This window comes from Rhinatrema bivittatum, chromosome 8, assembly GCF_901001135.1.
Source record: "Rhinatrema bivittatum chromosome 8, aRhiBiv1.1, whole genome shotgun sequence".
Classification (NCBI taxonomy): domain Eukaryota; kingdom Metazoa; phylum Chordata; class Amphibia; order Gymnophiona; family Rhinatrematidae; genus Rhinatrema; species Rhinatrema bivittatum.
Window position 1 is genome coordinate 783663 of NC_042622.1, and position 16234 is coordinate 799896.

General features: G+C 47.8%; 1 protein-coding gene across 5 annotated transcripts in view; it reads left to right on the plus strand.

The window, feature by feature from the left end:
• Positions 1-16234, plus strand: part of KIF3B (kinesin family member 3B) — a 190136-nt gene that overhangs the window by 129786 nt on the left and 44116 nt on the right. For 4 of the 5 annotated variants that reach the window (XR_003858455.1, XM_029614725.1, XM_029614726.1 and 1 more), the window contains 2 exons: positions 3120-3225; positions 4596-4774. Coding sequence is in view for 4 of the 5 variants with exons in the window: in XM_029614725.1 (XP_029470585.1) it covers positions 3120-3225; positions 4596-4774 (285 nt within the window). In the remaining variant the exon portion in view is untranslated. Of the gene's footprint in view, positions 1-3119; positions 3226-4595; positions 4775-6672; positions 7380-16234 lie in introns of those variants that run through there. The other variant, XM_029614727.1, reaches the window with a different exon arrangement.

A 16234-nucleotide genomic window follows, 5' to 3' on the forward strand; every position in this document is an offset into this window, starting at 1 on the left:
AGGATCTGGAGAGTATTTGAGGCATGGTGCGACACTCACGGCACCAGTCCACATGCGGCCACAATCCCTATTGTGTTGGATTTCCTGCAGGATGGACTTCAGAAGGGTCTCTCCCTCAGCTCCATCAAAGTTCAGGTGGCTGCGCTGTCTTGCTATGGTCCCAGGAGGGATGGCAAGACCATCGCCAAGCACCCAGATGTTTCTCGCTTCCTGCAAGGAGTCAAGCATATTCGTCCGCCACTAAAGTGGCTTGTGCCCTTATGGAACCTCAATCTTGTTTTGGATTTCCTCGCGGGATCCACCTTCAGACCCCTTCGGGGACTGTCTCTCCGTTCTCTAACCTTGAAGATGGTGTTCCTATTGGCGGTATGTTCGGCACGCCGCATATCAGAGCTACAAGCACTGTCCTGCCGTGATCCCTTTCTCAGAATCACTCCTGAGGCTATCCATCTTCGTACGGTTCCCTCCTTTCTACCTAAAGTGGTTTCACAGTTTCATCTTAACCAAACCATATCCTTGCCTACCATGGCGGGTTTGAAGAAATCTGAAGAAGGGCGTTTATTACGCCATCTCGACATTGGCAGATTGCTGCCCAGATATCTGGAAGTGACACAAGAACTACGAAAGACGGACCATCTGGTCATCCTGCACAGCGGGAGGAAGCAAGGTGAAGCGGCCTCGCGGCCCACCATCGCCCGCTGGATTAAAGAAGTTATCAGAGCAGCTTACGTGGAGGCTGGGAAGTCTCCGCCTCTACAGGTCAAGGCTCATTCTACCAGAGCACAAGCGGCATCCTGGGCGGAATCCAGGATGCTGTCGCCTGCAGAAATATGTAAAGCGGCGACATGGTCCTCCCTCCATACCTTTTCCAGGTTCTACCATCTGGATGTCCAGGCTAGGGAGGACTCAGCATTTGCGAGGGCGGTACTACATGGTCCTCAGGCAGCCTCCCGCCCAGGCTGGGAGTAAAGCTTTTGTACATCCCATTCGTTCTGAGTCCATCTGGCTACACGCCAGGAAATGTTGAGATTACTACCTGATAATCTCCTTTTCCTTAGTGTAGACAGATGGACTCAGCATCCCGCCCAGCTGCCTGTATACATGGGTTTCACCGATTCAAGGTAAGCCATGTCATCTATTTCCATAAGAGCGTACACTCTACCAGGTGTCAACGCCTTCCGGTTGGGAATGCTGGCGGTCTCCAGCTACTATCAATCGGTCAGGGGAATCCTGTTTTCACTTTTCACTGAGCGACAGTACACACATCCATAACAGCTTTTGCAAGGAAGATTACTGAGTTGCTACGCTTCCTGTGGGGGTATATGTACCCATGCTGACGTCAGATCCATCTCCAACTGCTAGCACGAGCATACTATACCCATTTGTTCTGAGTCCATCTGTCTACACTAAGGAAAAGGAGATTATCAGGTAGTAATCTCAACATTTCTTTATGTGGCAGTATGTTAAGCTAAAAAAGCTATTTTGACAATTTAGTTGGACACTTGCCCACCTTCTGGGCAAGTGGACCAATAGTCCATCCAGCTTGCCCAGCAAGCTTCCCATCTGCCGCACTGTGCAGGTTACCTAATGTATCACTCAGGGATGCTTGACATGCTTAACTTATGAACTTGGCCACAGAAGCTGTGTTTTTTCCTTAGGGGTAGATTTTATAAATTTGCGCGAGCGCGTACTTTTGTTCGCGCACCAGGCGCGAACAAAAGTATGCTGGATTTTATAAGATACGTGCGTAGCCGCGCGTATCTTATAAAATCTGGGGTCAGCGCGGGCAAGGGGGTGCACATTTGTGCAACTTGTGCGTGCCGAGCCCGGCGTACGCTGTCTGTTCCCTCCGAGGCCCCCGGGCTGGCGCCACGCCCATGGACACGCCCCCTCCCCACCCCTTTTTCGAAGCCCCGGGACTTGCACGCGTCCCGGGGCTCTGTGCGCGCCGGCGGCCTATGCAAAATAGGCGCGCCGGCGCGCGAGTGCCCTGCGCACGTAAATCCGGCGGATTTACGCACGCAGGGCTTTTAAAATTCGGCCCTTAATGTCTGTGCATCGGTATTTTGAATCCAAATGTATCTTTCCTTTCATCCCCCCACTCTCTTCCTGTCTCTTGATTCTGGGAAGTCTTCTAAAAACCAGGGCATTTTTAAGAGTTGGTATGTCTCTTGCAGGACTCTGTGGATCTTCTGTTGCATCTTTTGTGGCACTGTGCAGCTAATCTGTTTAGCAATGTTTGAGATGAATGGTTTGGGAATATATGAATGTGTGGGTGATGCACTGGCCAGAATATATGTGTGTGTATGTGTGTTTGAATGGCATTTATTCCTGGGGGGAAATATAAAATTTATCAGGAGATCTCATTTTCTTTTCTTTGGTATGTGGTATTGCTTCAAGTGAATTATTCTTGTAAGTCATTTGTTTTTTCCTGGTTCTAATGTTTGAAGGATGAAGCTTGTTATGATGCCTCTTGAATAAATAAAAGTTTTAAAAAATACTAGAAGAAATCTCTGCGCATCCACTTACACATTCAAATGCAGTACTGTGGATAGATTGGAAAGTTAGGCTCTATGGAACTTATCTTCAAAAGCATTTACATACGTAAAATTTGGTTTTTGAAAACTCCTGTGGTGCTTGTGTGGAAGCGATTTTGTTCATATTTTTATGCATAGTGTAAAGACATTCCTGGGGACAAGAAATCATTTACACGAATATTTTCAGTTTTTAAAGTTTGCATATAAATGTTCATGTTCACAGACCTAAATGTGCATGATTATAGTGTGCTAAAGTACGCATAACTTAGGGCTGAAATCCTTTGTTCATGGGGACTTCTGCCTTAAGCACACTTATAAAATTGGGTTTTATCTCTCTGAAGGAATCAACTTTCCCATATCCTATCATATTCATCTCAATACTTAAAACCACTTTCCTTGGCCGACTTCTGTCCTGATGCTATCCTTACTGAATACTCTGTCTGTAATCTTTTCATCACCTGTAGTCTAAAACCCTGCTTGTTTTATATTGACTATGTTTTTGCTTTGCCACTTTATAAACAAAACTCACCTTGTTTGAAAGTACAATATAAGTAAACTGATTCATCCAGTCTTATCTTGTAGTAATCAGCAGATGATGAAGCGGCCAGTTTCTGCAGTGGGGTACAAGAGACCACTGAGTCAGCATGCAAGGATGTCTATGATGATCCGACCAGAGGCACGATATAGGGTAAGGCTAGTCCAAAAAATAAATATCCCTTTCTCTTAATTAGATATGTTAGTGTTTCAGTGTCACACTATAGAAAAAGACCCCAAACTATATAACATGTGACAAAACTCTATAAACAAAAGACTTGTTATATGGATGTCAATTATAGACTTGAGTGTACCTTCATACGATGCTGGTAAAAATCACAGCTATCGTGGCTATGAGCCTTGATTAAGGCTTCTCAATCATTAGGTACCTCAGTGTAGCTCTTTGAGATGAAAAAGTCCATTTGTAAATTAATCCATTGATGCCATTAATGTCACTTATCTTTTCTGTGGTCGGTCTTACTCTGCCGACATCCAGATGTTTTGGAGACTTGCTCCTTCTTCAAGGGCTGAGATTTCCAAGAAAGACTCGTGGGACTAAATTTAATTGTGCTGTAATGGCAGTGCTGCGATGACAGTATTTACTTATTTAATGTGGACTTAAATGTGGTCGGCTGCTCTTATGGCTCCTGTGTCGGCCGACACAGGAGCCATAAGAGCAGCCGACCGCTACCGCACAGAGCTCCACAGACCGCCCGCATCGCGGGAAGTCCACATTAAATAAGTAAATACTGTCATCGCAGCACTGCCATTACAGCACAATTAAATTTAGTCCCACGAGTCTTTCTTGGAAATCTCAGCCCTTGAAGAAGGATCAAGTCTCCGAAACATCTGGATGTCGGCAGAGTAAGACCGACCACAGAAAAGATAAGTGACATTAATGGCATCAATGGATTAATTTACAAGTGGACTTTTTCATCTCAAAGAGCTACACTGAGGTACCTAATGATTGAGAAGCCTTAATCAAGGCTCATAGCCACGATAGCTGTGATTTTTACCAGCATCGTATGAAGGTACACTCAAGTCTATAATTGACATCCATATAACAAGTCTTTTGTTTATAGTGTTTCAGTGTCAGCATTCTGCTATCAATGCCTTTAAGTTAAAATATACATTCTACATGAATATAACAAATATACTGATATTAGAACAGTAAGTTTCTCTTCTTGGTGTTGCAGAATAAAAGGAAGTATTTCTCATCTGTGAGTAGAACAAAACCCCTAGAGAGAGCCTTCTCCATTTCTGAAGAGTGCTCTTGTGTTTGGACAGTCTCTTCCAAGTAGCAGCCACTTATGTTAGTTAAAAGTCTATCTCTCTCCTTTAAGGGTGTGTCTTTACTTTTTTGTGAAGCCAGTGTCTCTTGCAAGAGGTCAGATTCTTTCTTGCTGGCACTTACCTGTGTGAAAAGTCAGATTATCCACAGGAAAAGCATTCTCCTACCTTTGTGAAAGGTTAGTCATAATATCTTCAAGGTGCTACTAATGGGCATGCTTCTCCTCTCTATAGGCAGAAAACATTGTGCTACTAGAGCTGGATATGCCAAGCAGAACGACCCGAGACTATGAGGGTCCTGCTGTTGCTCCCAAGGTGCAGGCTGCATTGGATGCTGCACTTCAGGATGAGGATGACATTCAAGTGGATGCCTCAACTTTCGAGAGCATGGCCAATAAGAAATCCAAATCCAGGTAGGTCTACTCCATTAATACCATTGAGATACTTCAAGAAAAGAGGATAGTGCTTTATTTTTTCTACTAAATGTTTTCTACTAAATTTAGTGCTAATTCATAATCACCATATCTATAATACCACCAAAACGTAAAAGGTAATTTTCAATAGCCTATGTAAGTCAGTGCATCTAAAGTTAGTGTAGAGTTTTAAAAACTGTGTTGTGGGAGCTGCCTAGTTTATAAAATACCACATATTTCTGCCTTGAAAATACACACGTTTGTTTCAGTAGCCTAGTGCTGAGAACCAGGGCATTCAGTGTGCTATTTACACCGACACTCCTTGTGACCTTGAGCAAGTCACTTCCCGCTCCATTGCCTCAAGTACAAACTTAGACTGTGAGCCTTTGGACTTCCGTTGATGCACTACTTCTGAGAAGTCTCAGGCAAGAGAGTTCTGTAGGGGCCTATCTTATTTTTGCAATTGGATAATCTTTCCATGAGATGCTATTTCTAAAATTTCTGATTTCATTTGAAAAGCATTTCTGGCACTGTTTCAAATGGCTACAGTTGATACGTTGATTAAATCCTTGAGGCTGGAGAAAGAAAAGGTAAAGCAATCTGATCCAGGAATGGCGGCAGAGTTGGTATGGCTGTTGGTGAACAGTTTAGTGAAAGACATTTCATGAAGTGTTCTGACACACTAAAAGATAGTCTTTCAAAATTATAATCATCTCTGGAAGAACTTAAGGAATGGAGAAGCACACCGAAAAGATTTATGAACTGGAACTTAGAATAGGAATGCAGGAAATAATTTAAGAGCAATTCTCCATGGAGTTGGCAGAACTTAAAAAAGAAAATGCACTCCTACAATATTGAATAGAAGATCAGGGGAAGAAAGCAAGGAGAAATGTAAGAATTATTGGCCTACACTAAAATGTTAAGGATTCTGAATTTATGCATCTAGTTCAGATATGGCTCCCTAAATCGCTTAGGCTTTCATTGGATACTGAGCTAGTAGTAGTGGAGCGAGTGTATAGAGTGGACCCATTGAAAGAAGGAGTGCCCCAGCCTGTAATAGCAAAAATCTTCAATTTTTCTGTTAAAATAAAAATTTTACAGTATGAGTATGACGACCACAAGCTTCTTTTGTTTAATGATTTCTCGCTAAAAGTGGCTGAGGCACGAAGACTTCTTGCCCCCTATTATACTAAATCGCATCACAAAGGGATAAAATTCACCTTTCCTGCGAAGATCAAAGTTCTTTCTCTCGTTAAAAAGATTGATTCCCTATAGCTTTTCTGTAGCGATATTTCTGTGATATAAGAGCTTGGTTAGGAGGGCAGGGACTTTCATTGAATGTATCAAAGACTAAGTTGTGGGTGGGAAAAAGCCTCCATTTGATGGTTTGCAGATAAATTATGAAGGCATCAAATTAGTAGTATATAGGGCCTAGTAAATGTCAAAACTTTGTTTTGACAGGTGGTCATGCCTACTACTGGGTTAATCCCTGCCCCTTTTCCCACCCTCAGCCAATCAGCATTCACTTCTGGGTTAAGCCCCACCCCATTCCCCACCCTGGTCCTGCCCTGTTGGCATTCAGCCTAGTTCCCTAAGCCATGCCCCTTTTGCCCATGGGGGCAGCCATTTTGGCTGTCATTTGGCTGTCATCACTAGAAATGACATCACGGCTAAAAGGGAAGGCACCATGTTTAGCTAATGACAACATACCAGTGCTCCTCTTTGCCGTACAGAGGCTCATGCCTAGACACACCTTTCGGGAGCTGTGGGGGAAGTGGAAAAAAGCAGGGCTAAATGCAGTTTTTGTTGAGTAATAATGATAATAATTTGAATAATATATTTCTTAACAGGATATTTAAAGGCAAACCATTACTTTTTTTTTTTTTTTTAATTCACAGGTTTAACGTGTAACCACATACATTTGGCCAAGAATTTGGAAAGCAGAAATGTACAAGAAGTTGTTTAAAAAACTTTATTATAATCCTGAGGCGGCAGGCAGTTTGAGGGGTGTGACAGGGCTTTATCAGGTCATTAGGAAACTCAGTAAAGATGTGAGTAGAAAATAAGTCACAGAATGGCTCACGAGACAAGATGATTACGCTTTACGGAGACCGACCAGAGTGCATTTTAAACAAAATAAAACAATCGTCTCAGATATGGATGCTCAATTGCAGGTGGATTTGGTGGATATATCATCCTTAGCCATTCTCAACGACAGCTACAAATATATTTTAACAATCATATTTTGGAGCTTGCGTCGGCCTCGAGCTCAGGACACTCAAGGCTTGACAATCCTGTTGTGCTGACGATGGGATGGAGCACAACCGAGGGCTCTCCAGCATGGAACAAGGAGGAGGTGTGCCCTTGTGGTGAAGACAATCCAAGTCTGGGAATCAGGAACCTCGAATCCTCCGCCGACCTGCACGCCCATGAGAACACCAACGCAATGGTGGTCTCTGAATGGTCCTCCGACCGTTCCAAGCCCTTTCAGATCTGCCACAGGGTGTAGCAGAGGCTGCAGGCCGGATAGAGGTCACGGTGGAAGGAGACCGTAGGCACTGGAGCTTGGAATGAAGACAGGAACTTGGAGTGAAGACTGGAACTTGGGACGAAGACAGGAAACAAGAGGGATGAGCAAGACCCTCAGGCGCCCTACACAGCACGTGGGGCTGGTCACGGACCACACTGTCCCCTTCGTGCCCTACACAGCCGGATGGCTGGTCGCGGACCATGAGGAGATCAGGATAGGCTCAGGAAGTCTCATAGCGCAGGTTAGTAGAAATCCCTCGGATCCTCCGGAGTCAGGACTTGGGAAACGAGATAAAATCTTGGAGCTTGTAAACTCAGAGTAAAAGCAGGGAATCTCCAGAGGCACAGTTCTCACCGGACCTGGAGCACTAGGACCGGGAACAAGACGGAATTTGGGACATCAGGACATCAAGGAACATCAGGACATCATGGAACTTGGAAACATCATGAGACATCAAGGAACATCAGGAAGACCACAGAGATACGAAGATACAGGATACACGGAAGTCCATGGACGAAATCAAGACGCCAGGAAGGAGCTGGAAACAAGTTCTTGGGAAGACTAGCCCAGGAGGACTAGCTCCTTGCCGAAGCAAGGACTGACTGATGGAGACGCCCTTTTATAGGGCAGGAAGCAGGCAACTCCCTGGGAGGAGTTCAGATGGGCCACACCTGGCTGGCCCTTTAAATCTATGCAGAAGCCACGGGCCCGCCCCTTAGGAAGGAAGGGGCAGGACCCTGGACAGCGGCCATGCTGCCGCTGCAACGCTGAGCTGGAGAGGAGACGGAGTAGGCCTCGGGGCAGGCCCCCGATGAGAGAGGCAGCTTCCAAGCCGCTGAAGGAGGGTCTGGAGGTGGTTCCCTTGCTGAAGCAAGTCCGAGGATGCAGCCTCCGGGCCACGGAGCAAGATGGCCTGGCCGGTGGCTGCCTTCTGTGGGAGGGTCTGGGAATGCGGCCTCTGGGCCGCGAACCAAAATGGTATCGGTGGCTCCTGCCGCTCCGGGACGCTGGCAGTGATTGTCGGGCCGACCTGAGAAGGTAAGAGACGGAATCGCAACATCATAGACATATTGTCGAAATACACGTGGGCCGTGAATCTAAAAATAAAGACCGGCCGCAAGATGACAAACGCATTAAAAAAGATATTTAGCTCAGACATATACCCAAAAAGATAAAGACTGACAGAGGAAAACGTTTTTAAACAACTCGCTGAAAAATTTGTTAAAAAGCAAAGGAGTGTAACATTTTGTGACCAACAGCAATGTTAAAGCAGCCATGGTGGAGAGGTCTAACAGAACTTTAAAGACTAAAATGTGGAGATATTTTACAGCACACAATACTTTTTGCTATCAGGATGTACTGGAGGCATTTGTGAATGGCTATAACTGTAGTTACCACAGAAGCATGCAGGGCAGGCCAGTCAATGTGACACCTTCGAACTCTCTACAGCCCTGGAAAACACTCCACGGTGCCAAACTGAAGCTCAAACCCACCAAGAATCTTTTTAAAGAGGGAGACCACATAAGACTGTCCAAAACAAAAGGGAATTTTGAAACGGGGTACAAGCAAATATGGACCAATGAGATATTTATAATAACAGATGTTTGATCAGGGTCGGAGTATGGTGTACAAGATTCAAGATTACAATGGAGAAGCTGTGCAAGTTTCCTTTTACACAGAACTATTTAAAGTCAATCACAATCAGAATAGGGTATACCATATCGATAAGATTTTAGAAGTAAAAGGAAGGGGTGTGAACAAGCGGTGCTTAGTGAAATGGCAGAAAAAATGAACGAAGCAGGTTTTTACATCATGCTTCCTAGCAATGCCTCGGCGAAAATGTTTCTGGATAATACCAGCTCCCATACAACTAGCTAGACCTGTGGATCTGCAGGGGTCGTGGGACGTAGGGCTGGCGGAAATACAATTCCACATAAGTGGGACACCATTAAACAAAACCAAACATACTTTGTTTTTGTTAATGGAACTCATGATCAGAATTTACGCTGCGGAAAGGCTACTGTACGACGGAGAACATGAATGAAGACATCGGTGATTTCTATAGACACTCCCTCAAATTATATATGACCCCATCGCATGAAGAATAGAAAAGAAAGATGGGAGTGGAATATCGCTGATCCATACATCGGGTGATCTAGCTACCATTTTGGGCTTAAAGCCTAGACTACTCGCCCATTGCTTCTCAAGTACCCGTGGATATTACAGAGGGTTTTAACTCCTTGAACCTGAACCCCAATATCGTAGAACATCAATTACTAGGAGACTATTTCGTACCGTTGCATACCCTACCCTGCGTCCCCGTCAGGTCACAGGGAAGAGTTTATCACCCTCACATATGATAAGCCTCATTACGTCCCCGTGAACAAACACATCGATACCATCACCATTGAAATAAAGATGGATCAGAACATGCTCATTTGATTTCGGGAAGGTGATCCTTAAACCTCATCTATGACTCCAGAAAGTTCAGGTGTTTTAACATGGTCGATTTAAAGACTACAGAGACCCTGCGGTCTACAGAAAATATTGCGTGGCCCAGGCAGGATGTGGACTTCCAGGGTATCAAGGCGTGCCCATTATATACAGCGCAGAGATAGACACCGTATTTCGTACTCTCTTTAGAAAAGCAATGCCGCTTTTGAGAAGGGGATTTCAGATCATTAAGCTGCACATGAATCGTGCAGCCAAAAACATAGCCCGAGATGTAATGGGGGACATGACCACATCCGTTCTGAATAAGATGAATAATGACACCAACCAGATGGGGTCAGGATTGGCTTGTAATTCGAAGATACTCAAAAAGATAAAGAGCCAACCAACAGACGCTTCGGTAGGGACCTCCCAAACCTTGTAAAATAATGAAGCGCAAGGGCCTTGTGTCTCAAAAGCGTAAGTGCCTAGCTAAGAAGAGAACAGACATCTCCAGGGAGAAAGATATATTTTAACAAAAGTGCCATGGCATTTTTGCACCAAGGGTAGTAAGAATGAGTTAAATCAGTGTTGGACCTGTTTCAATTGTCACCCACCCAAACCAGTATTGAAAAAAGCATTTTTGTAGAAAAACCACCGTTTTTGGCTCTATCGGAAACAGCGCCTTTGGACTTTTATATCGCAGACTACAGTGAAGATTACTTGGATTTAAATAACAAGCTGCTGTACCTGACCTGTAAAGTCGTGAAAGAGGACGGCTCCAACATTGACGCAGGAGCCAAAGTAAGCATGGTGAACTACCCCATGGCATCTCTTTTCAGTCAGCTGGATGTCATCTTCAGAGACCACCTCATCAGCCAGAGTAACAACTGCTACCCTTACAGAGCCCTCATAGAATTGCTGCTGACTTATGGCAATAGCCCCTTCAAAACACAATTTACCAGCGACCTGTTCTATAAAGACACCGTGGGGCACCATGAGGTGACTAAGCTGGGAAGGCATAACACCGGTTTTAATGAAAGAGGTTATTATACAAATGGTAGCCAAAAGGTGGAGCTCTTGGGGCATCTACTCAGTGATCTTTTTTTTCAAGAGAAATTGCTGATCAATGAAGTGGATGTGAAAATTAAACTCATATGTGCTAAAAATACTTTCTGTTTAATGAGCGGCAACACCAGTGAGCATTATAAACTGCAGATTTTATCCACTGTGTTCTTCATAAAGAGGGTCAAAACATCCCCCTGGGTTCGGTTGGCACTTAACAAAGGGCTGCTGAGGGCCAACGTCAAATACACCGTGGACTAAGTGGGGCTGAATGTATTTAGTATCCCGAGTGGAGCGCATGTTATCAATCAGGAAAATCTATTTTTGGGACAGTTGCTCAAGCTCGTTGTCCTGAGTTTCGTGGACAATGACACTTTCAGCAGGGCTTACAATAAAAACCCCTTTCATTTTAAGCATTATGACATCAACTTTGCAGCTCTCTATATGGACAATGAACAAGTACCGGCCAGACTTTGAAAACGGGGTTTGTGTGAGAGAATACATGCAACTGGTACAAGCCACCGGAAAGCATCTGAAAGACATCTCTTTGCTGATCAACTGTTATGAGTTTTCCCAAGGTTACACTGTTGGTTTTCAACTTGTTACCCGACCAGGAGTGCGCAGACCACTACTCCTGTTATGCTCAAGCTTGTGGACCCTTGGCCGACAAGAGGGTGGTATACCTTTCGGAGGATCCGTAGGCTCTCTTGTCGGGTGGCGAGGCAGAACAGGAGCCGGGACCAGCTGACCCTTGGCACTGGAGGCTGAGGCGAATACAGAGGCGATGAAGAGACGAGATGAGGCGCTGTGTCTTCACCACTGGTGGTCTGCGGTCCCCCCGAGAGGAGCCCGTAGGGACCCGACCGCTGGGACTTAGGTGGACCTATGGAGGTCAGAGCAACGGTGCAAAGGCCAACTGGAGCTTCGCCCTGGAAGCCCGCGGTCCCCCCGGGAGGAGCCCGTAGGGACCCGGGCCGCTGGGACTTAGGTGGGCCCTTGGAGACGGAGTCTTGAGGGAGTCCTAGGTCGAGTGCCAGAGGGTCATCGCTCACCAGTCCAAAGTCGTGCACCAGAGAATCACCGCTTGCCAATCCGAAGTCAGGAACCAGAGAATCACCATAAGCCAATCCGAAGTCAGGAACCAGGAAGACAAAGCAGAAGCCAAGCTCGAAGAACTCACCGAAGCAAGCAGACTGGACAAAGCTCACAGGAGACGTTGCCAAGTCAAGGAATGAGCAGAGGAAGCCTCCCTATATACTTCCTCTGCTCTGGATCATTGGAAGCAGGTGAGTCTAGTTAAAGGGACCAGGTCCCTTTAAATGCAAATGAGTTGATGGTGGCCATCTTGGATCCCATGGGGGCGGCCATCTTGAATCTCCCCGGTGGAGGAGAGACGCTGCAGGACGGCTTCCCCTGCAGCGGGCAGCACGGGCCCGAGTCGGAGCCCTCCCCCGGGGCTTTCATGGCGCTGAGAGTCAGGTATGGGAACGCGGTCGTGGGGCGCCACGGCCGCGGAGCACAACAGTACCCCCCTCTTTAGGGCGTCTCCCTGGAGGCCTGGGTTTGGACGGGTGGTCCCGGTGGAACTGGTCCAATAGGCTCCGGTCCAGAATGTTAGCCATGGGCTCCCAGGAGTTCTCTTCGGGACCGAAGCCCTCCCATGCCAGCAGGTATTCCCATTTCTTGCGATGTTTTCTCACATCTAGGACCTCCCGAACCTGGTAGGCGAGGTCGTCTTCAGAGGTGACAGGTTGGGGAGAAGGAGGCGTGCTGGAGGGCCATGACAGCACCAGAGGCTTCAAGAGAGAGACATGGAAGGTATTATGTATCTTAAGAGATGGAGGGAGACGAAGCTGGTAAGAGACTGCACCCACCTGCCGGATGATGGGGACTGGCCCGATGAATCGCGGAGCCAGTCGTGAAGATGGCAGCTTTAAGCGGATAAATTGTGTGCTTAGCCAAACCTTTTGGCCCGGGCGGAGAGGCGGGTACGGTCTTCTGCGCTGATCAGCGTACTTCTTAGCTGCCTGGCCGGCCTTGACCAGGGCACGCTGCGTGGATATCCATAGCTGGTGCAGTTCTTCAGCCGAGAGCTGGGCTGCGGGAGACGGTACCGTAGTAGGGACAGGCATAGGCGGTCGTGGCTGTCTCCCATAAACAATCTGAAACGGGGAGGACCCCGTAGCCGCAGAGATGTGGGAATTCAGGGCGAATTTGGCCCACGGTAGCAGACTAGCCCAGTCATCCTGTTTTTCGTTCACATATAAGCGAAGGAATTGCTTCAAGGTCTGGTTTGTTCTCTCTGCGAGACCGTTAGTTTGTGGATGGTAGCCGGATGTATAATCTAGCGTGACGTCGAACTTCTGGCAGAGAGCCCTCCAGAAGTTGGCCGTAAATTGAGGCCCTCGATCAGACAAAATGCCTTTAGGTAGGCCGTGAAGCCTGAAGATGTGCTGGACGAACAGTTGGGCCAGCTGGGGTGCTGATGGCAATCCTGGCAAGGGTACGAAGTGCGCCATCTTGCTAAAACGATCGACTACCAACCAAATTACCGTGTTGCCACTGGATAGTGGCAGGTCCACCACGAAGTCCGTCGCCACGTAGCTCCACGGTTCAGAAGGCACGGGTAACAGTTGAAGTAAGCCTGGGGTGGACCCGAAGATTCTCTTGTGGCGGGCACAGGTCTGGCAGGACTCTACATAGGCCCGGACATCCTTATTTACCTTTGGCCACCAGTAATAGCGGCGCAGGATCTGAAGTGTCCGGGATTGCCCTGAGTGACCAGAACAGCGGGAGTCGTGGGCCCATGCCAATACTTGTTTCCGCAAGCCCGGAGGAACTAAGGTTTTCCCTGGAGGGATAGTCGTGGTAGCAGATAAAAGGAAGCGGGACGGCTCGATGATGTATCGCGGTTCCTCTGAAACTTCAGTAGATTCAAATACCCGGGATAGAGCATCAGCCTTGATGTTCTTCTCCGCAGGTCTGTAGCGGAGCACAAAATTAAACCGGGTGAAAAACAGGGCCCAGCGTGCTTGCCGTGGGTTGAGCCGTTGTGCTCGGTGCAGGTATTCGAGGTTCTTATGATCTGTATAGACAGTGAACTGATGCTGTGCCCCCTCCAGCCAAGGGCGCCATTCCTCGAGAGCGACTTTGATTGCCAACAACTCCTTATTGCCTATGGCGTAGTTTCTCTCTGCTGGGGAGAACTGGCGCGAAAGGAAGGCACACGGACGAAGTTTGTGAGCCTCTGACACTTGGCTCAAGACGGCGCCTATACCTTCCGAGGAGGCGTCTACTTCGATGATGAATGGGCGCTGAGGATCTGGGTGCCAAAGGCATGGTTGTTGCAGGAACAATTCCTTGAGTCGATGAAAGGCAGTCTCCGCTTCCGGAGGCCATTTCTTAGGGTCCGCGCCTTTTCGGGTTAGAGCAGTCATCGGTGCCACTACAGACGCGTAGTGAGGAATGAACGATCGATAATAATTGGCAAACCCCAAGAACCTTTGGAGTGCCTTCAGTCCAGACGGCTGGGGCCATTCTCGAATGGCTTGCAGCTTCTGAGGGTCCATACGGAAGCCTTCGTTGGAGATGATGTATCCCAGGAAGGGAAGGGACTCCTTCTCAAAGAGGCACTTTTCTAGTTTTGCGTATAACTGGTGTTCCCGGAGACATTGCAAGACCTGGATGACGTGTTGCCGGTGTGCAGACAGAGAATTCGAGAATACTAAAATGTCATCCAGATACACCACTACGCACTTGTACAGGAGATCCTGGAATATCTCATTCATGGTGTTCTGGAACACCGGGCGGGAGCGTTGCAGAGTCCGAACGGCATCACTAAATACTCGTAGTGGCCGTCTCGGGTATTGAAGGCCGTCTTCCCACTCCTCTCCTTCCTTAATTCAGATGAGGTTGTAGGCCCCCTCGGAGGTCTAATTTGGAAAAGATCCTTGCACCCTGTAGCCGGTCAAAGAAGCTCCGAGATGAGGGGCAAGGGGTACGATCTTTGACCGTAATGGCATTTAAACCCCAGTAGTCGATACAGGGGCGAAGGCTCCCGTCCTTCTTTCGCGACAAAGAAGAAGCCCGCCCCGGCCGGGGATTTAGACTTCCGAATGAAGCCCTTCTCCAAATTCTCCTTGATATATTCACTCATGGCCTGCGTCTCTGTGGGAGAGAGGGCATAAGTGCGGCCCCGAGGGGGTTCCGTGCCAGGGAGGAGTTGGATGGCACAATCGAACGCTCGATGGGGTGGAAGAATCTCTGCCCGTTGCTTCGAGAAAACATCCGCGTACGCGGCATAAGGAACTGGTAGGCCAGGAAGAGTGGTGGACGCTATGGAGCAGGAAGCTGAATCACAGAGCGTAGGCAATTGCCGTGGCAAGTTTGGTCCCCAACGAGCCAGCTGCAAAGTCTTCCAATTGAACTGGGGTTCATGCTCTGGAGCCAAGGAAGGCCCAAGACGATAGGATGGATGGAGTACTCCAGGACATAGAACGACATCTGTTCTTGATGCAGGACCCCAGCTCGCAGCTGGACGGGTATCGTGGCTTGTGTCACCCGTTCTGGAAGTGGCTTCCCTTGAATCGAGGAAATGACCATGGGGGCAGAGAGGCGCACTTGTGGAATCTTAAGGTATTCCACCAGGCCCTTCATTATAAAATTGCCACCGGCGCCGGAGTCCACTAGAGCTAGCGTGTGGAACTCCCCGTCTGTTGAGGATAACGCCACCGGCAAACGTCAGAGGAGGTGCGGGTGCAGTACGGCCCAGGACGAGACCTCCTTCAGGTCCTAGGCCCGAGAGTTTTTCCGGACGTGCTGGACAGGCAGCTATTCGATGGCCTGCCCTGCTGCAGTAAAAGCAAAGTCCTTCTCTCTTTCGGCGTTGCCGCTCCTGTGAAGAGACTCTCCCGCGACCCAATTCCATGGGTTCCTCGGCGGGGGCTTGAGGAACGGTTTGAGGCGCTCCTAGGAGGGGTCGGGAACTTCCTCGCCTGCCTTTACCTCAGGAAGGCGTACCCGCATACGACGGTCCACGCGGTTGGCTAGTTCTATTACACCATCGAGGTCGTCTGGCAGTTCTTTCGCAGCCAGTTCATTCTGCAGGCGTGAGGATAGCCCCTCTAAGAAGATCCCATGGAGGCAATCTTCCCTCCAATTTAACTCTGCGGCTAGGGTGCGGAATTCGGTTGCGTATTCGGCCACAGTCCGAGTTCCCTGTCGCAACCGAAGTAATTCCGAAACGGCTGTGGGCTTACGGATCGGCTCATCAAATATCTGTTGGAAGGTGGACAGAAACAGAGTCAAGTCTTCGAAGACAGGGTCTCTTCTCTCCCACAGATGAGAGGCCCAGATCAGGGGCTTCCCGTCGAGTAGAGACATAATATAATTCGTCTTGACTCGGTCGCTGGGAAACTGCGCAGGCAGCAAAGAAA